The sequence below is a fragment of the Cydia fagiglandana genome, chromosome 14 (assembly GCF_963556715.1).
Source record: "Cydia fagiglandana chromosome 14, ilCydFagi1.1, whole genome shotgun sequence".
Taxonomy (NCBI): Eukaryota; Metazoa; Arthropoda; class Insecta; order Lepidoptera; family Tortricidae; genus Cydia; species Cydia fagiglandana.
The window spans coordinates 13,331,644-13,359,467 of NC_085945.1; the positions used below are offsets into that span (position 1 = coordinate 13,331,644).

The window sequence follows — 27,824 nt, forward strand, 5'->3', positions numbered from 1 at the left end:
ATTTACTTATTTACGAGCGTACTTACATTTTTTGTTGGTATTAAACAGTGTTACCGTTTTCGTCAGGTACCAGACAAAAAAATATGGCTTGGGATTCTTTGCGAAATATAATACTATTTACAATTCATCGACTATGTAATCATAACATTGAAATAGAAACAAATAATAAGTAATCGATGTTAGATAGTAGGTAATTATTACCTATGTTCTTATCTTTAAAATAAGTACTACGACTAGCATTAGGTATGCATATTAATTACAAAACCTACATACCTACCTACCCAGCTACCTACCCTAGTTATAGCTAGGTACCTACTTACTTATGTTAGTTAATTTAGGTGAATACAAAGATAATTGTATCCCTTCTCATTTGATATTTTCATTTCAGCACTTTGCTCTTAAACATTTACTATGTCATAGAAACACTTTCGTTTGAAAGACTTCGAAAAGTTGAGAATGTCAGTAAACAACTAAACAGAAACACAAAATTATACAATGTACCTAATGAAATAAAATCAAAACGCCTTACATTCCATATTCTAAATTAGAAATTATTTTCCTTATGTCCAAAGTGCCTTCAATAGGCATGATAGTCAATTGTCGCCCTCAGAGTCATGCAATCCACCTCATCGATCTTCAAAGTATTCATCTTTATATTGATGTCCTCTTCCAACTGGATTTGAGTCTGAGACAGATAACGAAGAGCGGCCGCGGCGTCTTGCAGCATCTTCTGCAGCTGCTCAGTGCTGTGGCGAAGCATTTCACATTCATAGTACAGGGCTTGACCTGGGGAATCTTTCACCAACTCGGCGCCAACTCGCTGAGCCCTTCTCCCAAGCCTCGTATGCGCCACACCGATGTATCCTTCTTTATCAGCAATAGCTTTCTTCAACAAATCAATATTATTTTGCATGGCATGAGCCTTTTCTGTGACCTCACGATGCATATCCTCCAGGTTTCCTTTAGCGAGCTTGGTCGCTTGTATTCGCTCGTTAAATGCATGATTGCATTTGTTATAAGCCGCCCACAAGTCGTCGACGATCTGTTTCAATAATGTGTCAATAAATACTCGTATCGGGCGCGCGGAACTCACTTCTTTCGCTGCCTGTTGTATATTTTTAGTGGAATAGAAGTTGTATTCTTCAGTTGATATGTCTGCTGGGTCCATATTTGTGTAACCTTCGTAAATAGGGAAACATATGTCTGTTGGTTTTAATGTAAGCGAAACTTTATCGACATCAATAGCAGCTTGTTTGTATTGCAAATCACAATCGAGCTGGTATCGCATGGAACGCAGGCGTCTCATTTGTTCATTCAACTGCTCAAGAGCTCGCTCCAATAGGCTTTTGGCGCCAAGAATGGTTGATATTTCTTCTTGTAAAGCAGCTTCTACATTGTCGACCACTAGATCGATTCCCAGCCTGCCGTCTCTCAGCATGAGACATTTTCTACATATATTTAAAGCATTTTGTTCTAAAGAGGCCAGACAATCTTGCAGCCTAGTTTTATACACACTCATAGCTTCAAGTTCGATGCAGATTTCTTTTCTCTGTAGACATAACTCCTTCTTATTAAATTCAACATCTGATATACGTTCCTCAATGCGCCTTTCGGAAGTAGCTTGTAATATTTTGCTTCTGTCTTCTGTTTCTTCCCGGACTCTCTGACATTCTCCGAGGACCTTGTCTGCTAGTTGTTGCTGGTCCGTGGTGATCCTGCTTTTCACGTCATTGTTCAGTTTCCATTCGCCGAGGGTAAACTTAGCAGTTCTGGGAGGTATGCATACCAATCCTTGTTGCGATAGCATTGTTGTTGCCACTGGAGCGCCGATAACATGGCGAATCCCAAACTTGGTGTCGGCCATAGTTGAATTATTTACAATTAGATAATCTTAACAAATCACGAATAACACTGAGTTTTAACCACGCTCTTATCCGACCATCCGTGGACCATATGCCTTTTGTAATAATGTTTACAAACTGTCAGTTAACAGTGATGACCACTCACAATTAGTTAAGAATAAATGTGTGATTCTTAAGACGTAACGCGAACTAAGTTTAGTAATCGACTTAACTGTTTGTCTCCATGGGAACAATTAAGGCGTTGCTGTGCGTGCAGCAAGTAGAGATAATCCCCCTCCCTTTTCAATAAAACCGGGCGCAACCTACTGCGAGTCAGTAAATGGTTCCGTTCTTTCATGGATTTCGAATATAAAAAGAACAACACGCGTATACAAACAGGAATGCGGCAGTAGGTATATAGGTACTTATTTACTTTTGTAAGTCTAAGTAGGTAGGTACTTATTTTTGCCATAATAGAGAAACAGGTAGTTGCTAAGTTGAATTAATTAAGGACCACTTGCTACCACTTCACCCTGCATATCTCGGAGTAATTAACAACGGAGACGCCATGTCTAAAATTTTCGGTACAAAATAGTCTGCCGTTTTTTGCGGGGGAGGGGCACATCAAATGCTCGGAGTAATTAACAACGGAGACGCCATGTCTAAAATGTTCGGTACAAAATAGTCTGCCGTTTTTTGCGGGGGAGGGGCACATCAAATGTATAGGTACGTCATGTCAGATAAACGTCAGTCCATACATATGGTTGACCATTGGCCGCCTATTTTCGACAGAGGGGAATGCCTGTTAATGGCGGCTCCATTGTTAATTACTCCGAGCATCAAATGTATAGGTACGTCATGTCAGATAAACGTCAGTCCATACATATGGTTGACATGTGGTTGACCATTGGCCGCCTTTTTTCGACAGAGGGGAACGCCTGTTAATGGCGGCTCCATTGTTAATTACTCCGAGCTGCATATACCTGTTCAAAAAAAATTGCATCAAAATGTATACATATGGATTTGTTAAGGATAGATAAAAGAAATCGAGAGCCACTAATATAACCTTCATACTTACACAGCAAAAAAAAATTTAAATCACTTGTTCGCTGTCACATGTTTGACAACCATTTGTTCGCGAAATGACTTAGTTGTCAAATATTCAAATTGACTATCTTAACGTAGTGGTTGAATCTCTTTGACTATCATAACATTTTTGTTGTCTCTTTACAAATATTTTAGAAATATATTTAGCAAAATGTCCGACGCACAATTTGGTGTGCTCCACGTAATTGGTGCCCCGGTGGCCACCACGCGGCTATCGGAGCAGGCGATCGTCTGCGTACCCCCCAGGTCCGCTAAGTTCACTCTCGCAGAGTGGAAACTCAACAACGACGCAAGAAACAGAAACGCCGAAGACCAGGCCCAACTCGCCGACAGGATCCTTAAAGAATGTGAGAGAGTCCGCGACCAAACAAAAGAAAGCGCGAAACTCTTAAAAGAAACCACCGACCGGCGCATAGACGAACGAATTGGTGATGTTGAGTTCAATAAAGGAGAGTTGAAAGTACAAAGAAAAGAGATTGTCAATGAGATAGAAGCTTTAAGTATGTACAAGACCCGGCTGCAAGACTGCTTAGCTTCACTGCAAACGAATGCTCTTACGATCTGTAGAAAATGCCTCATGTTGAGAGACGGCCGGTTAGGAATCGATTTGGCTGTCGATAATGTTGAAGATGCGCTGCAAAATGAAATAACTACAATCCTCGGGGGTCAAAGTCTTTTGAATCGAGCTTTAGAGCAGTTGAACGAACAGATGCGACGACTGCGTTCCGTTCGGTACCTACTAGATCGCGATTTACAGTACAAGCAAGCTGCCATCGATTCCGATAAAGGGTCACTCACGTTAAAACCTACTGATTTATGCCTGTCCATTTACGAAGGCTATTCAAATCTAGACCCTGCTGATATTTCTGCTGAAGAGTACAATGCGTACTCCGCGAAGAACATACAGCAGGCAGCGCGAGAAGTGTCTTCCGCTCGGCCGATACGCGTATACATTGATACTTTACTCAAACAAGTTATTGATGATTTATGGACAGCCTATAACAAATGCAATCACGAATTCAATGAGCGTATTAAAGAGACTCATATTGCAAAAGGGAGGCTGGAGGAGATGCATCATGAGACGACGAGGAAAATTTGTGAAATGCAGGATAATATTGTAGAGTTGCAAAAGGCCCTATCTGAAAAGGAGGGGTACATAGGTTTGGCACACACGAGACTTGGTAGAAGGTCTCAGAGAGTAGGCGCTGAGTTGGTGAAAGACCCTCCGGGGCAGTCCCTGTTCTACGAGTGTGAGAGCCTCCGGCACAGCGTGGAGCAGCTCCAGCAGATGCTGCAGGAAGCCACGGCCTCTCTGCGCTATTTGCTGCAAACACAAATCCAATTGGAAGAAGATATCAACGTCAAGATGAATACTTTGAAGATTGATGAGGTGGATTGCATGACTTTGAGAGCCACTATGGACTATCATTCCTACTAATTATGCCAATTGCTTGTTGGTACACTTTTATGTTTCTTAGTATTCATATTCATTTATTTATAATAGGTATCATTCATATTACGAGTCAATTTATTATTAGGTACATCATATATTATAATTATTTATCTATTTAATTTATTTCTTTTCTATCTGACAGATTACTATCGACGGCAGAGTTAATATTCTTACTTCTTTAAAATATGGTCTTACTGAGGTTTCCTGTGCTACCTGGACCACAGATCGTATGGCTCTTTTTTGTAATCTGGGAGTTTTAGTAAATTATGGGAGTTATTTAAAAATTCCGGCTAGTAATTCGTATATAACAATATTTTTATTTGAAATTACTTCACTTTTCATTCACTGGTAATTTCCTACAAATAGTTCCGAAATAAACATTTATTTTCGAAATTTTTTATGAAGGCAAATGGGTAACAAAACATCTATTAGGTACCATTTTTATACTTCATAGAAACACTGAGTATTTCCGCAAATATGAACATGATTTCCATATTTTTATACGCGTGGGTATTATTCTGAAACGTCTGAAAGTCTGTAACGAGTAATATAAATGAGTTAAGTACTCGTTAACATTTGCAATCGGAAATGGGAAAGACTTTATGCCACTTATTCTTAGCTAGCGCTTGTATAATTTTTTTAATCCTATTCTGCTATATTTTTTAGTATAAGGTATATTTTTAGTTATTTTCATTATATTATAATAAAATAAAAATAAAATAGGCTTTTATTTCTTGCAACCGTAACGTAATACATTTTTTACTTAAATACTAATTTTATATTAAGATTAACAATTTTTTTTTGAGACTAAAAATAGTTATCTGCAAGAACCCCTCCGCAGGTGAAGGCCTCCTCCAAAGATCCCCAATTTGCTCTATTCTGGGCTATTTGCATCTAGTTAGGACTAGCTATTTTGGTTAACTCGTCCGCCCATCTCGTTCGCGAGATTCTAATTTAATAACTTGACGAAAAACGAATGGGACGACCCAAGACGATACCTCTCGTTCGCGGTCTTCCGATACTTTTCCTCAATGTCACCCTTAAGGTCCATCGGTCGTCTGTCACTCCTGCTACATGCCCTGCCCATTTCCGTTTCTTTTTTTTATATTAACCTTAGTTTACCATTTCAGTTGTAACTCCAAAAATGCTATAAAATTTACGGTGTCTGATAATAAGTATAATATCTGACCGACCGAGCTTTGCTCAGAAAATATATAAAATCTCATAAATGCACGTTTTCTTAGTGACAAGACCTAGCGAGATCGATTTATTGCTCCCGAAAACCCACATATAGCAAATGTCATCGAAATCTTTAGAGCCGTTTGCGAGATACCTGTATATAAATAAATAATTAAACAAGAATTGCTTGTTTAAAGGAATTAGATCATTGATAGATAGATATTTTCAGCAACTTAATGATATAGGTATTATAGAAAAACTTTCATTAGAAAGACTTCGAAAAGTTCGGAATGCCAGTAAACAGAAACACGGTTAATCAATGTACCTCATGAAATAAAATCAAAACTATGACTAATAGGTACTTCCATATTCTCGAATATGTGCCAAATTCTCTTTAATATGCCTGATAGTCCATTGTCGCCCTCAGAGTCATGCAATCCACCTCATCGATCTTCAAGGTATTCTTTATATTGATGTCCTCTCCCAACTGGATCTGAGTCTGACAGATAGGGAATGCAAATCGGTTATTTTTTGTATGGAAATAACCGCGGTTTCGGTTAAAAACCGATTATTTCCATACAAAAAATAACCGATTTGCATTCCCTACTGACAGATAATGACGAGCGGCCGTGGCGTCTTGCAGCATCTTCTGCAGCTGCTCAGTGCTGTGGCGAAGCATTTCACATTCGTAGTACAGGGCTTGACCTGGAGAACCTTTCATCAACTCGGCGCCAACTCGCTGAGCCCTTCTCCCAAGCCTCGTACGCGCCACACCGATGTATCCTCCTTTATCAGCTATGGCTTTCTTCAACAAATCAATATTCTTTTGCATGGCATGGGCCTTTTCTGTGAACTCACGATGCATATCCTCCAGGTTTCCTTTAGCGAGCTTGGTCGCTTGTATACGCTCGTTAAATGCATGATTGCATTTGTTATAATTGTTATAAACCGCCCACAAGTCGTCGATGACCTGTTTCAATAACGTGTCAATAAATACTCGTATCGGGCGCGCGGAACTCACTTCTTTCGCTGCCTGTTGTATGTTTTTAGAGGAATAGAAATTGTATTCTTCGGTTGATATGTCTGCTGGGTCCAGATTTGTGTAATCTTCGTAAATAGGTAAACATATGTCCGTTGGTTTTAATGTAAGCGAAACTTTATCGACATCAATAGCAGCTTGTTTGTATTGCAAATCATGATCGACCTGTTATCGCGTGGAACGCAGGCGTCTCATTTGTTCATTCAACTGCTCAAGAGCTCGCTCCGATAGGCTTTTGGCGCCAAGAATGGTTGATATTTCTTCTTGTAAAGCAGCTTCTACATTGTCGACCACTAGATCGATTCCCAGCCTGCCGTCTCGCAGCATGAGACATTTTCTACATATATTTAAAGCATTTTGTTCTAAAGAGGCCAGACAATTTGCAGCCTAGTTTTATACACACTCATGGCTTCAAGTTCGATGCAGATTTCTTTTCTCTGTGGACATAACTCCTTCTTATTAAATTCAACATCTGATATACGTTCCTCAATGCGCCTTTCAGAAGTAGCTTTGTTTCGTATTAGACTCTCTGGCAATCTCACAGTTAGACCAAGAAAAATTTGCAACGATTTTAACAGGACACGCAGTTCAAGTGTTATTAATATGTCATAATTTCATAGAAGAATTTGACGCTTAAATTAACACTTGCACTGCGTGCGCTATCAAAATCGGTGCAAACTTTTCTTGATCTGACTCACTCTAAAATAAACCAAGGGTCACTAATATAACCTTCGTTTGCACACATCCGAATATATTTTTAAAACACTTGTTCGCTGTCACAGGTTTGACAAACATTTGATAACGGAATGATTTAATTGTGTAATATTTTCTTATTTTTGTGGCCTCTTTACAAATAGTTTTTAGAAATATATTTAGCAAAATGTCCGAAGCACAATTTGGTGTGGTCAACGTAATTGGTGCCCCGGTGGCCACCACGCGGCTATCGCAGCAGGCGATCGTCTGCATACCCCCCAGGTCTGCTAAGTTCACTCTCGCAGAGTGGAAGCTCACCAACGGCGCAAGAAACAGAAACGCCGAAGACCAGGCCCAACTCGCCGACAGGATCCTTAAAGAATGTGAGAGAGTCCGCGACCAAACAAAAGAAAGCGCGAAACTCTTAAAAGAAACCACCGACCGGCGCATTGAAGAACGAATTGGAGATGTTGAATTTAATAAAGGAGAGTTGAAAGTACAAAGAAAAGAGATTTGCAATGAGCTAGAAGCTTTAAGTATGTACAAGACCCGGCTGCAAGACTGCTTAGCTTCACTGCAAGCGAATGCTCTTACGATCTGTAGAAAATGCCTCATATTGAGAGACGGCCGGTTAGGAATCGATTTGGCTGTCGATAATGTTGAAGATGCGCTGCAAAATGAAATAACTACAATCCTCGGGGGTCAAAGTCTTTTGAATCGAGCTTTAGAGCAGTTGAACGAACAGATGCGACGACTGCGTTCCGTTCGGTACCTACTAGATCGCGATTTACAGTACAAGCAAGCTGCCATCGATTCCGATAAAGGGTCACTCACGTTAAAACCGACTGATTTATGCCTGTCCATTTACGAAGGCTATTCAAATCTAGACCCTGCTGATATTTCAGCTGAAGAGTACAATGCGTACTCCGCCAAGAACATACAGCAGGCGGCACGAGAAGTGTCTTCCGCTCGGCCGATACGTGTATACATTGATACATTGATCAAACAAGTTATTAATGATTTATTGACAGCCTATAAAAAATGCAACCACGAATTCAATGAGCGTATTAAAGAGACTCATATTGCAAAAAGGAGGCTGGAGGAGATGCATCATGAGACAGCGCAGAAGATTTCTGACATGCAGAATAATATTGTAGAGTTGCAGAAGGCCCTAGCTGAAAAGGAGGGGTACATAGGTTTGGCACACACGAGACTCGGTAGGAGGTCTCAGAGAGCAGGCGCTGAGTTGGTGAAAGATCCTCCGGGGCAGTCCCTGTTCTACGAGTGTGAGAGCCTCCGGCAAAGCGTGGAGCAGCTCCAGCAGATGCTGCAGGAAGCCACGGCCTCTCTGCGCTATTTGCTGCAGACACAAATCCAATTGGAAGAAGATATCAACGTCAAGATGAATACTTTGAAGATTGATGAGGTGGATTGCATGACTTTGAGAGCCACTATGGACTATCATTCCTATTAATTATGCCAATTGCTTGCTGGTACACTTTAATTTTTTTCAATATGGGAGTTTTTCAAAAAATCGGGTAGAGTACTTCGTAAATATAAAAATGTTTTTCGAAGAGCTTTATTAAGCCAAATGGGTAATTTATTACCTACAATTTTTAGCTTCATGGATACAATAAGTATATCCGCAAATCTGAACGTGATTTTCATAGCGCTTGTATAGTTTTTTATATTTATTTTATTTCTAATTATTTTATTTAAAATTGTTATTTTTATTTTTTATTGTTATTTAAAATTGTTATTATTAATTATTTTATTTAAAATTGATATTTACAGTTATTTTATTTTGCTATATTTTTAGTTTAAGGTAGTGAGTTATTTGCATTATTGCTGTGTTATAACTATCGTATATGTTAGTTAAACCGTTGTTAGTCGTGTTGTGGAACCGTTGAATAAATGATTAAAGTCTGTTTTATTAGATTTCGTTTGATTGAAACACTTAGATAATTTAGAGTGCTGGTGGCCTAGCTAGCACATTCACTACCCCCCACGCACATTGTGCGTTCCTTCCTACCCGTACCTTCCCGTACCTTCATACAAGTTTGTTCCTAGGCCACGCCCCCTGGCAGGGAATGCGCTAGCGAGCGGTGAGTGCGTGCGACTTTCAATCCGGAGGTCGCGGGTTCAAACCCCGGCTCGTACCAACCAGTTTTTCGGAACTTATGTGCGAAGTATCATTTTGATATTTACCAGTTGCTTTTCGTTGAAGGAAAACATTGTGAGGAAACCGGACTAATCCCAATAAGACCTAGTTTCCCCTTTGGGTAGGAAAGTCACATGGCAGTCGCTTTCGTCTTAATTCTTGGGATTAGTTGTCAATCGGATTCCAGGCTCCCACGATCCGTGGCAAAATGCCGGGATAACACGAGGAAGAAGACTTAGATAATCTGGAACTATTTTTATTAGGTAGGTACTCGTATTATGTGATACAAATGGATAAATATCTTCGATATGTGCAAGGGCCATTAGAACAGTCAACAGACACATAATTTATCAGGTTTTTAATTATTTAGAGGGTCCTTTTTTGGCTGAACCACAAAGAACTAAGCTTATTTAAAACTTATTTGAAACATTTTAATTTGTTTACATATTAAAATATTGACGAATAAATATTTTTTAAAGTATTTGTTCTAACATATAAGTATTTAAATATATATGTGTATATTATATATATCGTCGTCTAGTACCCACAACACAAGCCTTATTGAGCTTACTGTGGGACTTGGTCGATCTTTGTAAAATTGTCCTATGATATTTATTTATTTATTTATTATGATGTATAAATAACACTTGCACTGCGTGGGCTATCAAATCCTCTGCACACCATTCTTGGTCCGACTTCTAGTTCGTTGGTAGGTACTGACCGTATATATCAATCAGATGATAGAGTCGAAAAGTGGTAGACCACTTTCTTGCCTTTCTTGGCTGACTATACACATGTTCCATGTTCGCTCGTAATTATATGAACGGACCGGTCTTTACTTTTGAAATCCTTGTCACACGGTGTTTTAATTCTTTTTTTTACCACCAGCGTATTCGAAGCGTCTCAATCCCTCTTCTGGGCGTCGTTCGGGATGGTGGGCTTGGAGAACTTCGAGCTGGCTGGCATCAAGAGTTACACTCGCTTCTGGGGGCTGCTGATGTTCGGCTCTTACTCCGTCATCAACGTCATTGTGCTGCTGAATCTGCTCATCGCTATGATGTCCAACTCTTATGCTATGATTGACGTAAGTACTTAGGGCATACTGAAAATTCCTGGACTGGCCACTGAGAAAAAATAACTTTCCTCATATCCAGAAACTTTCAGTATGGCCCACTTAACAAACAATTAAGTTTATTTTACATTATTAAATATTATTTATTTAAACAATATAAATAAGAACAGGCATATAAAAGTAAAATTAACTACAATTAAAATAACTAAAACTAATAATTTAAAATTTCTATCAATATTTGGTGCCCTCGGCAGGGTGCCCAACACGCAGGCAGCGTTCCTGCAATTCTCTGTGCGAGAAAGCTGCCTTGCCCGCACGGGGGTCGCTAGTGGCAACACGTCGAACATGGTTCGCGGTATAGGCCCTCTGGTCTTGTGTCGGATTCGGCAGTTTGCCCCGGAACCTCCGAAACACGACAGACCAGAAGTCGGTCACTTATAATGAATAAATAATTTAAAAATCTGTTTCTTGGTAAGCAGAGATGACGGATTGCCACTCGACATTATCATAATAAATTTAGAACCTGTTAGAACTCGGTTGCCATTAATATTTAACTTAGTGTCTATTCTTAAACTTAGTTCGCAGTCAGTTTAGTGCAAAAAGAATAGATAGTATAGAGGGGTCCTGTCAAAGTAAATTTTGTAGTCACGGTACATTTACTGCCATCTATCGACACACGATTAAAACTTAAAATAAAATTGAAAATGTATAAATGAATTAAAATATGTTTACGGATATATGATTATAAATTTTTATTGTTCCACACTGACCCATGTTCTTTCACTGATACGTGTTAAAATTGTTAAATATCAAACGGTGTCGCGAACGCCATCTTACCGACAATAGGCCAAAGGTATATGGCGCCATCTATTCGAGAGTGACTTTTGCTTGACATCCGAGGCACGTTTTTTTCTTAGACTTTATTTATCTTATACGGAGTTATATATATCTCTGGTTTAGTGTCTTCATGAATCATTTAACCGGTTAGATTTGAGTTCTAATTGCGTGCTAATTGTTTACAGAATGACAAATGTGCTTTGACATTACTCGTAGTCTGATGGAGGTCGGAAATGTGTCGGTGAACCAAACCAAAGTTGTTTGAAATTGATAGTATATATCGTATACAAGGTGGAATTTTCTAATACCTGGAGGAAAAGCATAGTCTAAATAGTGGAGATAGCAGATTTCACTTAAAAGAAACATTCCTTTATTTTCGAAAAGAAACAACATCCAATAAAAATGAAATTTTTGACAAAAAATAGAACATAATCATTTATTTTAATATCGTTGTCTAGTACCTATAGCAGTTATAGTATCGATGTCAGTGCACGTTCGAATTGGCCTTTTATTAATCTCATAAATTACGCTTCCGCAAATATCAATTTACTCCTTTTCATCCAGGATTACTATAATAATTCAATTCGGTTTTTAATCAGAACAAACGGTGTACATTCCGTGCAGTTTCCTTAATGGGATTGCTTTCAGCTGCGCGGGCGGAGAGTTGGAGACCTATGCACTAGGTGCGATGACAGTCCTCTGCTGTGATAAATAACAGTCAGCAGCAGAAGTTGCTAAGCGGGCGAGGTGTTCAACATTACCTTGACGCGCTGTGACGGTACGGTATTACCGTTCCGTACAAATCTATATATACATATAATATTAATATGGTTTTATTTATATAATCAATTATGTGTTGCATGAATTCATGATGTATTGATTTATTACAGAAATCACTCACTATTCATCAAATTAATACTATTTTAAAAATTAAATAAAACATAATACAAAACATGTCGATACTCGGTCGCGCAGTCAAATTGCACCATATTAACCGCAGACCAATCATAAGCCAGGAAGCTTAGCGCATGATTTGTGGCCATATAAGGTAATAAAAGTGCGAGCGCAGGACGCATGGCCATATAAGGTAGTAAAAGCGTGTTAGGGAGTTAAAGTACTGTCACTAAATTAGGGTGAGTAAATTACGACAGCTCTAAAAGCTAACAACCGTGGGGAATATTATTGATATCTATAGACATACATGATGATAAAGGCAAAATACTTTGAACAAAATATAATATAATCAAGAGATAGTTAAGAATCAATAGAAGTCAACATATTTTGATACAAAAGTTGCACCATAGTTTGCTACTCGGATTGTAGCAGTGTAGAACGCGGCGTGAGTTTGTTCTGCGCAGGCGCGAGCCACATAGGTTGACAAAAAGCAGTTGCGCGGGGGCCACGGGGCATTCGTTGTCTGACTTTCGTAAGAGTACGTTCGAAGTTTGTCAGTGGACGGAGTGATTTACTAGAAGAAGTTATTAAAAGGAGCTTGAAATAGACGGCGTCAGATAATAGAAGACCTAGGACATCTAAACACGAGCTAAGTACCAGTGTTTTTATCATTTGAGTGTATAATTACTTGAACCTTTTTGTCAGTTCTGGTTTGTGTTTGCTGTTTGTTCGAATTACGTACGCGTGCATAACTAACAAATAATAATCCTAGTTTACCGCTTAAAGCTTAATAGCACAGTAAAAGTTTAATACCTACATTTAATGTTCTCGGAAGCCAATGTCGCTACAGTTTGTTTTAATTTACGAAGATTTCTCACTAACAAATAAATAGTTCCCGTTCGTGGCGAGGAGACAAGATGGCTGCCATGCGAGACGATCGCGCGAGTGTGTAGTACGTGGCAATAGATATTTCATTTAGCTTTATTATCAAATAATACGTGTGTCAGTGTTTTATTAATAGTTGCAATAATTATAAAGTACAAACACGATGTTTTCCTAGTGTATTTTAATAACACAAAGTAATTTGGAAGGATATTTAGTGAATGTGTCGTACCGTCGTGTCTTACGTCCGTGAAATTATAGGACATTTTGTTTTTGTACATGAAATGTACCGAAAAAAATACAGAAACTTTTCTATCAAATAATTTACCGTTAGTTGAAATTTAAAACACGTCGATTATGCAGCAATATAAACCACGAAATGAATCTAATTTACTTTAATATAGCAATATTAACCCTGTAGAAAAACAAATTAACACACAAAGTTACAAATCAAATTGAAATTATTTCTAACATGCGCACATACCTTTTTATGATATTAAAAAAATACTATACAACTCTTTCTTCATCTAGTCTTACCAATCCAATCATCTCTTATACTCTTCGAAACAATTGTAATGCTAGTTTCAGTTCTTGACATTACTCACAGTTTGCCTTGAATCATGCCTGATAGGCTTCTATCTTTCCTACGCTTTAAAAGAAGAAACAAATTAAAGAAAAACATAATTAAATATAACAAAAGTAAATAACATAGAACAATAAGAGTAAAAACAACACAAATAAATCCCGTTTATATATTGCAACTTCATTCGTCAAATTCGCCGCTCTTTCACGTGCCCCCCCTTTCAGTAAAGTTTTGACCCACATTTATACACACAACAAGTAATTACGATAAACTGAAAATTAAAGATTATAATTTAACATAATAAACATGTAACTCTCAACTCCTTGCATCCATAACACGGCAACAAATTGTGGCACTCGCATGCCACTAGCAAGACAGACTCAATTAACGAACTACTCACATAAATACACAGTGAAGCTGGTTTTATCCTGGTGAAGCTAAATTTATCCTGGTCACGGCACCAAATTGTAACGGTCAAGAATGACTCTCCCTATAATACACTACACTCAAACCTTCCTATCCCATATATCTAAGGCAACCCTCAAAGCAAACCTACTTTACCTAAGAATATAATTTGTCTCTGTCTTGCATTTAAAACTTTTGGCCATAAAAGTGATGTGATCGTCTAGGAAATGGTAGGACCTCGTAGCTGTACGTAATAACCCCTGGTTCTTTTACAAAGAGGAGAGTTACAAAACTATAAACCCGGAAACTAACTTAGCTAAATGAAGAGCACAGTAATAATTTGATATTAACCCATAGGAATCAAACAGTAGCATAATAAGAAAGGTTACTAATAAAAGTAGGTAAATGAGAAATGCAATGTACTAAAGAATATATTTTAATAAAGGTAAGATAACAAACACAATGATAATTTATTTTAGAATTAAAGTATTTTAAATATTGTAATACTGCTTGCAATTGATAATGAGCTTTCTGGATACTAGTGAGTAGCAATGAGAAGTTCTGCCTCGCTGAAGTACTCACAGTCCATCTATATTCAGTGGAGTGAATAGTAGAATATATAAATAAATAAAAATATTTTTTTTGTAAAAATCCCCTACTCCTATTGGACTCCGGATAACATTGAGGAGCATTTTTCCTGGGATAAGCCCTTTAAGTCACTACTTAAGGGAAACTTTATATTTACAACCTAACAACATCTGAATGCTAGCTGCTATGCTACCTCAATGCTTGATGGGGTTTGGAGTCATCCTAAACCAATCCCTGTGGGAGATCCCGTCGATTGGGCTTCCTTCCCCTACCTCCCTATTCCTAGGAGTTTAAGACTCAGCGAAAGGCTAGATACGTTTCACAAACCCTAAGTGGTATCTGAGGAAAAGAAACGTAAAGTATTCCATCAGCCACTCTACCTACTTCTTTTCACACTAAGCTAAGAATACTGAACCCATAGTCCCATCCCATAAGCTGTAAACTATATTTGATGGCAAGTCCATAGATAATTTAACCTTTAAATATGATATAATAAATGTGATAGGCCTTGGCCTAATTTATAATCATGACCTTAGTCAGGAATACAATTCATTAGGTTCAAGTTGCGTGAATCGACTGCGTTCCAAGTATACAGTACGACTCCTAACTTTACGTTGCGATCAGTTAGTGCAAAATTAACCATAAAAATGTTCACCTGAACAATTTGTCAATAACCAATAAATATATAGTATAGATCGTATCTACTTCATGCCATCAATAGGAATCAAATACTTCAAAATGTTAATAATTCTTTAGGAATGTCGATAATAATATTTCTTTTCATGTAAATACATTCAATAGGTAGTATATCAATCTCTATTAAATCGAGAACAGATAAATAATATAAGTTGTAATTATTTCCACCTTTGAGCCATAATTACCAATATCGCACTACTAATTCAATAAAATCATTTTAACTTCATAAAAATAATGGCTTGTAAACATATCCTCCCCCACATTAAGTATTTCTTTTTCTTCCACCAAAACATCAATTTTCAATATAATTAGGTTCAGTAAGTATCAAACTAATTTAGTTCAACATCTATTCATAATATGTAGGTAGGTACTTGCGTCGCATTGCGGCATGAAACATGAACGTTCCCTTTTTCTATGTAGGGATCTTTATACTTCATTTACTCTCACATCGTAATCTTCATATAAAAATATATCACTGATAGGTATTTTAACAAGTAAACACTATTCTCATAAATACGCAAGCGTTGGTACAGAATACCATCCCTTTCAATAAAGATCGAACCAATTTATTTCCATTACTAAATTACGCTAAGAAAATATTGTATACGTACTTTAAAATTAATAAACTAATAATTAAACACTGACGTAAACTAATACTGGTAAGATAAGGTCGTTTCTCAAAAAGTTGGCACCGCCACCTGTAAATAGGTTTATGTTAGAACTTTTTTTTCGTTATGTACTATTTTTATATATAAAAAATTAATACATATTTAGAGAGACTTTTTACACAGAGGCCTAATACTTTGAAAAATTTTTAATAAATATTGATTACAAAAAAAAAAATTGTAACTACGTTTATCCGTTAACCTGCCGTGTCCCAACGCGAGGTACTGATGTTCCGAGCTATGAAAACCACACAAAATATTAACTTAATTTAACGGCATTACCGTATTTTATTAACATATATCCTTAAGTTTTAAAGTATTACTATCGCATAACAATATTATACTTATATTTTAAGTTATTCGGCTTCAAAGTTTGTCCAAGGCAATTCTTAACAGTCACCTGGCGCGTCACATTCACGACGATTGTATAACCCCCACCGCACCTTTCCCGTCTCACTCCGCACGAGCTGAAGCCGTCACTCATCAGCTATCACCTGGTAGGACGAAGACGTGGTTATTGTGCTTCGCAAATAAAACACAAACGACAAAGTATCGGATATTGGAGTTTGTAATGGGTAAGTACTCTTTATCCTGGAGTCGATATCTTGCTAATTATGTAACCTATCGCATTACTATCAAGATATGTAACGTAAACAATAGTTTAGTTTTATATGCCTAAGTATGGAGTTCATCAAGCTAATACATTTTGTGTATTCGCGATATAACTGCCATTTTCCCCATCACCTGCATATCGTCCACCTGGCTAAAACTGCCAGGTGGATGAGATTTTGCGGCAGGTTAATGTCACTGATACCACAACTAATACTCGTAACTATATAATTATATAGCGGTTATATGGCTTTTGTGTGTTAATTTAGGAATAAAAACTATCCTGTCTGTTAAAGCTGCATATTATTGAAATTTTTGTACTTTTGTCTTAAGTCTCGTTAACCTGTCCAAAAAAGTCAGGTGAATGATGCAATGGCAGGTGAACGAAGCGTCCTTCACCTGCCATATGACAGGTGATCGATAATTATTTAAAATCCACGTTACATATACTCAAACTAGATTTGTGACGTCCCACGGGAAAAGGTACCTTATGAGGGTTTTTAGTTTTAGACATATATTAAAATGTTTTGTAAAAAGTATAAGTATATGCAGATTAGTCCCGTTCTTGTCAAAACCCAGTTCTGATGATGGGATCTATGAAGAATCGAGGGAACTCCTCAAATCTTAAAGGCATACATATAGTGATTTTTGTGTTTTTATTTACAAATCAAGCATATACATTCACAAAAGTGACATTGGATGAAGTGGAACTGCTGATGAAGATCAGAACGAAACTCTTCAACGACGCATAGTTCACGTTTGGCGATTTGTCCTCTTCGTTATGTTTGTTAAGCAAGATAAGTTTATAAGCTGCATTTTTGTCAATCTCGAGTTCTGATGATGGGATCCATGAGGAATCGAGGGAACTCCTCAAATCTTAAAGGCATACATATAGTGATTTTTGTGTTTTTATTTACAAATCAAGCATATACATTCACAAAAGTGACATTGGATGAAGTGGAACTGCTGATGAAGATCAGAACGAAACTCTTCAGCGACGCATAGTTCACGTTTGGCGATTTGTCCTCTTCGTTATGTTTGTTAAGCAAGATAAGTTTATAAGCTGCATTTTTGTCAATCTCGAGTTCTGATGATGGGATCCATGAGGAATCGAGGGAACTCCTCAAACCTTAAAGGCATGCGTATAGTGACTTTTGGATTTACATCAGAAAATCAAGCATTTTCATTAAAAACTGTCGCATTTGATGAAGTGGAACTGCTGATGATTATTAGAACAGAACTCTTCAACGATGCATAGTACATGTTTGGCGATTTAGATTTTGACTTGGATTGGGACTGGGGCTGGGACCCGGACCCAGACTCGGGCCCGGACTCGGACCCGGACTGTGACTCAGACCCGGACCTAGACTCAAACCCGGAGTCGGACCTGGACCTGGATCCCGGCTCTTATCTGAACCTGAACCCGGACCTAACCTGACCTGACCTTGCACCAAACCTGAGTTCCACTAGGTACTGCGAGGGTTCAACATCAGCTCTATCTTGGGTACTGCGCTCCCAAGTGCTCATCAAGACGTGTCGAATGACCAAAACAGCATGTGTCTATGTTGCATCAAACCTGAGTTCCAGTAGGTACTGCGAGGGTTCAGCATCAGCTCTATCTTGGGTACTGCTTTCCCAAGTGCTCATCAAGACGTGTCGAATGACCAAAACAGCGTGTGTCTATGTTGCACCAAACCTGAGTTCCACTAGGTACTGCGAGGGTTCAGCATTAGCTCTATCTTAGTAACCACTTTTCCAAGTGTTCATCAAGACGTGTTGGATGACCAAAACAGCGTGTGTCTATGTTGCACCAAACCTGAGTTCCACTAGGTACTGCGAGGGTTCATCATCAGCTCTATCTTGGGTACTGCTTTCCCAAGTGCTCATCAAGACGTGTCGAATGACCAAAACAGCATGTGTCTATGTTGCATCAAACCTGAGTTCCAGTAGGTACTGCGAGGGTTCATCATCAGCTCTATCTTGGGTACTGCTTTCCCAAGTCCTCATCAAGACGTGTCGAATGACCAAAACAGCGTGTGTCTATGTTGCACCAAACCTGAGTTCCACTAGGTACTGCGAAGGTTCAGCATCAGCTCTAGCTTAGTAACCACTTTTCCAAGTGTTCATCAAGACGTGTTGGATGACCAAAACAGCGTGTGTCTATGTTGCACCAAACCTGAGTTCCACTAGGTGCTGCGAGGGTTCAGCATCAGCTCTATCTTGGGTACTGCTCTCCCAAGTCCTCATCAAGACGTGTCGAATGACCAAAACAGCGTGTGTCTATGTTGCACCAAACCTGAGTTCCACTAGGTACTGCGAGGGTTCAGCATCAGCTCTATCTTGGGTACTGCTCTCCCAAGTCCTCATCGAGACGTGTCGAATGACCAAAACAGCGTGTGTCTATGTTGCACCAAACCTGAGTTCCACTAGGTGCTGCGAGGGTTCAGCATCAGCTCTATCTTGGGTACTGCCCTCCCAAGTCCTCATCAAAACGTGTCGAATGACCAAAACAGCGTGTGCCTATGTTGCACCAAACCTGAGTTCCACTAGGTGTTGCGAGGGTTCAGCATCAGCTGTATCTTGGGTACTGCCCTCCTAAGTCCTCATCAAGACGTGTCGAATGACCAAAACAGCGTATGTCTATGTTGTACCAAACCTGAGTTCCACTAGGTACTGCGAGGGTTCAGCATCAGCTCTATCTTGGGTACTGCTCTTCCAAGTGCTCATCATGACGTGTTGGATGACCAAAACAGCGTGTGTCTATGTTGCACCAAACCTGAGTTCCACTACGTGCTGCGAGGGTTCAGCATCAGCTCTATCTTGGGTACTGCCCTCCCAAGTCCTCATCAAAACGTGTCGAATGACCAAAACAGCGTGTGTCTATGTTGCACCAAACCTGAGTTCCACTAGGTGCTGCGAGGGTTCAGCATCAGCTGTATCTTGGGTACTGCCCTCCCAAGTCCTCATCAAGACGTGTCGAATGACCAGAACAGCGTGTGTCTATGTTGCACCAAAACTGAGTTCCACTAGGTACTGCGAGGGTTCAGCATCAACTCTATCTGGGGTACTGCTCTCTCAAGTGCTCATCAAGACGTGTTGGATGACCAAAACAGTGTGTGTCTATGTTGCACCAAACCTGAGTTCCACTAGGTACTGCGAGGGTTCAGCATCAGCTCTATCTTGGGTACTGCTCTTCCAAGTGCTCATCAAGACGTGTTGGATGACCAAAACAGCATGTGTCTATGTTGCACCAAACCTGAGTTCCACTAGGTGCTGCGAGGGTTCAGCATCAGCTCTATCTTGGGTACTGCCCTCCCAAGTCCTCATCAAAACGTGTCGAATGACCAAAACAGCGTGTGTCTATGTTGCACCAAACCTGAGTTCCACTAGTTACTGCGAGGGTTCAGCATCAGCTCTATCTTGGATACTGCTCTTCCAAGTGCTCATCAAGACGTGTTGGATGACCAAAACAGCGTGTGTCTATGTTGCACCAAACCTGAGTTCCACTAGGTGCTGCGAGGGTTCAGCATCAGCTCGATCTTGGGTACTGCCCTCCCAAGTCCTCATCAAAACGTGTCGAATGACCAAAACAGCGTGTGTCTATGTTGCACCAAACCTGAGTTCCACTAGGTGCTGCGAGGGTTCAGCATCAGCTGTATCTTGGGTACTGCCCTCCCAAGTCCTCATCAAGACGTGTCGAATGACCAAAACAGCGTGTGTCTATGTTGCACCAAACCTGAGTTCCACTAGGTACTGCGAGGGTTCAGCATCAGCTCTATCTTGGGTACTGCCCTCCCAAGTCCTCATGAAGACGTGTCGGATGACCAAAACAGCGTGTGTCTATGTTGCATCAAACCTGAGTTCCACTAGGTACTGCGATGGTCCAGCATCAGCTCTATCTTGAGTTCTGCTCTCCCAAGTGCTCACCAAGACGAGTTGGATGACCAAAACTGCATGTGCCTATGTTGGACCAAACCTGAGTTCCACTAGTAGTGTGAGGTGGGTCAGAATCCAAAATTTTAATCATCATGGTGGACCCTTTTTACAGAAGATGACACATTTTTCGATTATTTTTAGAAGGCATTGAAAATGATGTGGTGGACAGGTGGATGACACTCATTACAGGTGAACGATGACAAGAAACCAGGTTAACGGCAACGGACACAGGTTAATGACGCCTCTCGATAACCTGTCAATATTTTCATTGGAATTTGTACTTATTTCTCGATAACCTGCTTCTACTATCGATAACCTGGAGACAAAATATCTTTCACCTGTCCTTGATATCATTAACCTGAATTTCAAACGCCTATATCTCCTAAACTAATTGAAGGAATTGCTTCCCTTCCACATTTTCTAATAGTTAAAGTTGCCTTTTAACGATCCCAATAAAAAAAAATGCGAAAATGCAAAATTTTTGAAAAACGTTAACGTTAACCTGGCGGTGCCAACTTTTTGAGAAACGACCATAAGTATTAATAAAACAAAATGTCCTATAATTTCACGGACGTAAGACACGACGGTACGACACATTCACTAAATATCCTTCCAAATTACTTTGTGTTATTAAAATACACTAGGAAAACATCGTGTTTGTACTTTATAATTATTGCAACTATTAATAAAACACTGACACACGTATTATTTGATAATAAAGCTAAATGAAATATCTATTGCCACGTACTACACACTCGCGCGATCGTCTCGCATGGCAGCCATCTTGTCTCCTCGCCACGAACGGGAACTATTTATTTGTTAGTGAGAAATCTTCGTAAATTAAAACAAACTGTAGCGACGTTGGCTTCCGAGAACATTAAATGTAGGTATTAAACTTTTACTGTGCTATTAAGCTTTAAGCGGTAAACTAGGATTATTATTTGTTAGTTATGCACGCGTACGTAATTCGAACAAACAGCAAACACAAACCAGAACTGACAAAAAGGTTCAAGTAATTATACACTCAAATGATAAAAACACTGGTACTTAGCTCGTGTTTAGATGTCCTAGGTCTTCTATTATCTGACGCCGTCTATTTCAAGCTCCTTTTAATAACTTCTTCTAGTAAATCACTCCGTCCACTGACAAACTTCGAACGTACTCTTACGAAAGTCAGACAACGAATGCCCCGAGGCCCCCGCGCAACTGCTTTTTGTCAACCTATGTGGCTCGCGCCTGCGCAGAACAAACTCACGCCGCGTTCTACACTGCTACAATCCGAGTAGCAAACTATGGTGCAACTTTTGTATCAAAATATGTTGACTTCTATTGATTCTTAACTATCTCTTGATTATATTATATTTTGTTCAAAGTATTTTGCCTTTATCATCATGTATGTCTATAGATATCAATAATATTCCCCACGGTTGTTAGCTTTTAGAGCTGTCGTAATTTACTCACCCTAATTTAGTGACAGTACTTTAACTCCCTAACACGCTTTTACTACCTTATATGGCCATGCGTCCTGCGCTCGCACTTTTATTACCTTATATGGCCACAAATCATGCGCTAAGCTTCCTGGCTTATGATTGGTCTGCGGTTAATATGGTGCAATTTGACTGCGCGACCGAGTATCGACATGTTTTGTATTATGTTTTATTTAATTTTTTAAATAGTATTAATTTGATGAATAGTGAGTGATTTCTGTAATAAATCAATACATCATGAATTCATGCAACACATAATTGATTATATAAATAAAACCATATTAATATTATATGTATATATAGATTTGTACGGAACGGTAATACCGTACCGTCACAGCGCTCTTATACTCTTATGCCGGCTGTACACACTCGTCGAGAGGCTCTCGCCGAGAGTGTCGGCACCGCTCCGATCCAATCGGAGAATCGGGAGACGAGACGAGGAAGAACGAGACGAGAATGGAACAGTGTATGCACACTCGTTCTCGGCCTATCTCGGGGTGTCTCGATGAGTGTGCACAGCCAGGATTAACAATAAAGTCGCGTCAAGATCATTTTGAACACCTCGCCCGCTTAGCACTATTGCTGCTGATTGCTGCTGACCGTGCAAGAAATTTTAAACGAGCATTTGCTGTGTAAGTTAGACGCTAAGGAAAGGATGTAAAATTTCTTACATTAGGAAATATCGTTAACTTGTTTCAAATGTTATTTCAGTATTTTCTAGTAATTGCTTTTTTGGCGAATGCGTTAGTAAACCGAGTAAATGCAATGCCAAAAGATAAAATAAATTTTGGCAACTGAACAGGGTTGCTATTACTTAATAAATATTATGCAGCTAACTCATCCAGTAACACTGTGATTTCCCGTTACTTAAGTTGCATTAAGGGCACGGGGCTCAACTTGTACTGGTTCAAAGTTTGAAACGAAACGTTTCGTGAATTAGGTATTATTAAAGATGACATTAAGCGTATAGGGTAAGCATTCCTATTGTTGACAACAATAATACGGGCTGTCTTTTATTCTTTTATGTGTTTATATCCTAATGTAATATAACCTGCAGGCGTATTATGGATGGTTTTATCTACATGCTAAAACAACTGTCACTTTTTAACACCGCGGCATAGACAAGAGCGACCATAATATCCGTACTGATTCCATTCAAATATTTCATGTTTGTTAATTTAAATTAAAACCAACTACAAACAATATTAAAACTACACAAATGCATGATTAAAATAGCTGGTAAAACTTTAATATTGTTTAATAATAACTTCAGAGGGAGTAGGCGGTTAAGATTAATTATCTTTAGCGAAAATGGTTGTATTCTTAAGAGAATAACTGGCAAGGAAGTTTTAAAGACGTGACGAGGCTAAGCTTTGAGATACAAGATGCGAAAATTAAATAACGATCATGTAACAAGAGAAATTGTTTGTGTTCGAGTGTGGGATGTTGAAATTGTGGATTATTTTTATAAATAACACATTTTTAATGATAAACACAAGCTATTTCCTGGATAAATGGATTTAAATAACCGCTATTATTAATACAGCCTGACGATAAATCTTGATATTAATGATTTTTATGAATATTTAAATATCTAGTGATGTTCAAAATTCAAACAGACAACTATATTTTCAAATATTAATAAATATTATATAAGAATATACAGAATTTAGAATTTTGAGAAAACTGTATATTTAAGGATTCTTTCTTTCAATTATTCGCCGTAATACAAGTCATACCGTATATGATTGAAAACTAAATAAATTATCATATAATACCTGTTAGGAGCAGTCAAGTGTAAAAATATGGGTGCACAAATCGTAGGTATCTAAAAAATATGTCTCATAGATCTTAAATGTCAGCGAATTTACACTTGACCTCAAATTTACGTACGTACGTGTATTATTAAAACAGAAGTTGGGAACTTACTTATGCACTACTCAGGTTTCCACTTTTCACCCTAAGGCTCACTTGCACCATTCCACTAACCCGGGGTTAACCGGTTGAACCTGGAGCTACCATGGTAACCAGTACAATTTGACACAAGGTTTACGGTTTAACCGCTTAACCCTGGGTTAGTGGGATGGTGCAAGTGGGCCTAAGAAAGTTAATGAATACGTAATTTGTTTATGTTTTGTTATAACAATCTTGTTCATTGTTGTTGGTTTGTTAGTTGTAGTTTTTAGTTAGTCTCCATCTAGTTGTGGACGTGTAGATATTTATTGTTAGCAATAGTGCCGGTAAAATTGGGTGCCCATAAAAGGGTCTTTTACCCTATGTTTTGCTCATAGATAAATATTAATATGATTTGTTTAAATGGGTTTTATACAATTAAAAAGTATAATATAGGTACCTCATTAAATACCTGTGTAGGAAAGGAAAACACATTATGTTAAAAAGTACAAAAGTATGTATAATGAAGGTATTAAGTAGGTGGTAGGTACATCGTGTGTATGACCCTACCTGCGATAGAGGTCCCGAATTCGAATCCCGGTAAGGGCACATATAGTTGGTCCAAAAAAAGTCTGCAGCGGATTTGATAGCCCACGCAGTGCAAGTGTCATTTATACGTCATCATTTTATAGAAGTTTGACGTTTAAAATAGCACTTTCACTGCGTGGGCTATCAAATCCGCTGCAGACTATTCATAGTCTGACTCTATTTGTGTGCGTATCACGAATATTTGTTCCCGAACTACAGATGTTATCTATAGGTATATCGTCGCATAATACATATGTATATTACACTGTATTGCTTTGGCGCTAGGTCGATCTGTGTAACATTGTCCCCAAATATTGATTTATTTATTCAATGTCATTATGTAAGTATGTATATCATCACTGGTCAGACAAAGTGATGATTTTTACCCAGTGTCGCTAATAGTAATTTGTATTGTATGTTGTTTGTTATTTGTAAATGTTTGTAGCGTACTTAGTTTGTAAATGTATTTAATTTGATTTAATTTAATTTAATTTGATTTAATTTAATTTAATTTAATCATTTTTTGTAAATGTAATATGGGTCCTGGTAACCTGAAATAAATGATTTTTATTTTTATTTATTTATTATATCATAATATTCATAATGTAATATACTTATAATAAGGATTACCGACATGGAGCTATAAGGGTATAAAGCGTTTTTGGTTAAACAATACTGTAAACTATAAAACTCTCTCGGCGCGATTCGGGAAATGAATTAGAGATTAACTAGATAATTATGAAATAGTAAAGATATGTGATGTCCCACGGTAAAGGTACCTTATGGGGGTTGACGCTTATGCTATTATTAACGCCGCTCCAATATTATCGGGGCGCTATGAGTCGTAAGCGCCAGCCGCCATAAGGTACCTTTTGTCTTGGAACGTCACATATCTTTACTATTTAATATCTAGTAAATCTCTAATTCATTTCCCGAATCGCGCCGTCTGTCACAGGCGCCATTACTTTCTGGAATCCCTACTTTTCTACTTAATTTAACTGAAGTAATTAAGCCCGTAATTATACAAATTTTATTCAAATGAGTTTAATGGTGATAAGATAACATTCGAATTTACTTTTGTCAGTAGGTACAGTCGAGTGTAAAAGTATGGGTGCACCATCATACTCAGAAATATGTCCCATAGCTCTTATGTCAGCGAATTAAGAAGTATGGGACATATTTTTGAGTAAGTTAATATGTGTCCATATTTTTACTAGATATGCACCGGATATCCGGTTACTATTTGGTATCCGGCCTATCCGGCCATTATTTTACTATCCGGCCAGATACCGGATAGAGACCTACTATCCGGCCGGATACCGGATAGTAACATTTCTTGATTTCGGAGTAAACAAATTGGATTTAAGAAACAGACACGGTCATAATCGTACCTACTTGTTTATTATTTTAATTTAAAACAATTTAATCATTTCACTGCCTTGCACGCGCACTCATTAACCGACTTCCAAATCTCAAAGAAGGAGGTTATCAATTCGGTTGTATGTTTTTTTTTTTTTATTTTTTTTTTTTTTTATGTTTGTTACTCCATAACTCCGTCATTACTGGACCGATTTTGAAAATTCTTTTTTTGATTGAATGTATATGCATACAGATTGGTCCCGTTTTTGTCAAAACCCAGTTCTGATGATGGGATCCATGAGGAATCGACGGAACTCCTCAAATCTTAAAGGCATACACATAGTGATTTTTGGTTTTTTATCAACGAATCAAGCATATACATCCAAAAAAGTGACATTTGATGAAGTGGAACTGCTGATGATGATCAGAACGGAACTCTTCAACGACGCATAGTTCACGGTTGGCGATTTGTCCTCTTCGTTATGTTTGTTAAGCAAGTTAAGTTTTTAAGCCACATTTTTGTCAAGCTCGAGTTCTGATGATGGGATCCATGAGGAATCAAGGAAACTCCTCAAATATTAAAGGCATGCGTATAGAGATTTTTGTATTTACATCAGAAAATCAAGCTTTTTCATTAAAAACTGTCGCATTTGATGAAGTGGAATTGCTGATGATGATCAGAACAGAACTCTTCAACGACGCATAGTTCACGTTTGGCGATTTTTCCTCTTCGTTATGTTCGTTAAGCAAGTTAAGTTTTTAAGCCACACTTTTGTCAAGCTCCAGTTCTGATGATGGGATCCATAAGGAATCGAGGGAACTCCTCAAATCTTTTTTTTTTTAATTTATTTAAGGATCACCAACGGATAATACATCTACACAATTACATAGGAACAAGGACATTTAACATTAACAGATGCTTAGCCACTTATAGGTGACCACAGCTCACGCAAGTACTATATCAAAGAGAGTATACATATAAACAACTAAAATTAACTTAAAGGCATACGTATAGAATTTTCTGTATTTTCATGATAAAATCAAGCATTTACATTAAAAACTGTCGCATTTGATGAAGTGGAACTGCTGATGGTGACCAGAACAGAACTCTTCAACGACGCATGGTACACGTCTGGTGATAACGAATTTCGATTTTGACTTGGACTGGGACCCGGACTCTGACTCATACCCGGACCCGGACCTGGACACGGATCCAGATTCGGACCCGGACTCGGACCCGGAGTCGGATCCTGACTCGGACCCGGAGTCGGATCCTGACTCGGAACCGGACTCGGATCCGGTCTGGGATCCGGACACGGACACGGACCAGCCTCGGACCCGGACTCGGACCCAGACTCGGACCCGGACTCGGACCCGGACTGGGACCTGGACTCGGACCCGGGCTCGGACCCGGACTCGGACCCGGACTCGGACTCGGACTCGGACCCGGACTCGGACCCGGACTCGGACTCGGACTCGGACCCGGACTCGGACCCGGACCTTGGCCCGGAAAACCACTATGATACCTTAACTAAATTAACCACTATGATTACCTACCATAAAATGTAGGTATAAAGCATGATGATGCCAATCTTACTAACCCCTCCCGCTTAAACCCCCGTACACCGCACCGCATGCGCCATTAAGTGGGTTAGGTTAGGTTTGAACTGCGATCCTCACAGAACCGAACAAGGGTTAGGTTAGGTTGAAACTGCGAGCCTTACAGAAACGGAATGCTACTTGAAAAGTGGGTTTGATTAGGTTCGAACTGCGATCCTCACAGAACCGAACTGCTATCTGAGAAGTGGGTTAGGTTAGGCTAGAACTACGACCCTTATGGCTCCTCTACACGATGGG

General features: G+C 38.8%; 4 protein-coding genes and 1 pseudogene across 4 annotated transcripts in view; 3 read left to right on the forward strand and 2 right to left on the reverse strand.

Annotated features, from left to right (window-relative positions):
* Positions 1-27,824, forward strand: part of LOC134670808 (transient-receptor-potential-like protein) — a 75,726-nt gene that overhangs the window by 21,337 nt on the left and 26,565 nt on the right. The window contains exon 14 of the mRNA XM_063528630.1: positions 10,362-10,557. Within this exon, the coding sequence (XP_063384700.1) occupies positions 10,362-10,557 (196 nt within the window). The remainder of the gene's footprint in view (positions 1-10,361; positions 10,558-27,824) is intronic.
* On the reverse strand, positions 578-1,864 carry LOC134670805 (tektin-1-like). Its single transcript, XM_063528626.1, has one exon. It carries the CDS (start codon positions 1,862-1,864, stop codon positions 578-580), a length of 1,287 nt encoding a protein of 428 aa, XP_063384696.1.
* LOC134670804 (tektin-1-like) lies at positions 3,033-4,659 on the forward strand. Its single transcript, XM_063528625.1, has one exon. The coding sequence runs from the start codon at positions 3,100-3,102 to the stop codon at positions 4,384-4,386; it is 1,287 nt and encodes a 428-aa protein (XP_063384695.1). The 5' UTR covers positions 3,033-3,099; the 3' UTR covers positions 4,387-4,659.
* On the reverse strand, positions 5,975-7,364 carry LOC134670862 (tektin-1-like; annotated as a pseudogene).
* LOC134670548 (tektin-1-like) lies at positions 7,419-8,796 on the forward strand. The gene has a single exon (XM_063528355.1). It carries the CDS (start codon positions 7,500-7,502, stop codon positions 8,784-8,786), a length of 1,287 nt encoding a protein of 428 aa, XP_063384425.1. The 5' UTR covers positions 7,419-7,499; the 3' UTR covers positions 8,787-8,796.

Excerpts from the sequence above, each read along its gene's own strand:
- LOC134670805 (XM_063528626.1), bottom strand. The coding sequence starts at position 1,864 with ATGGCCGACACCAAGTTTGGGATTCGCCATGTTATCGGCGCTCCAGTG.
- LOC134670804 (XM_063528625.1), top strand. The coding sequence starts at position 3,100 with ATGTCCGACGCACAATTTGGTGTGCTCCACGTAATTGGTGCCCCGGTG.
- LOC134670548 (XM_063528355.1), top strand. The coding sequence starts at position 7,500 with ATGTCCGAAGCACAATTTGGTGTGGTCAACGTAATTGGTGCCCCGGTG.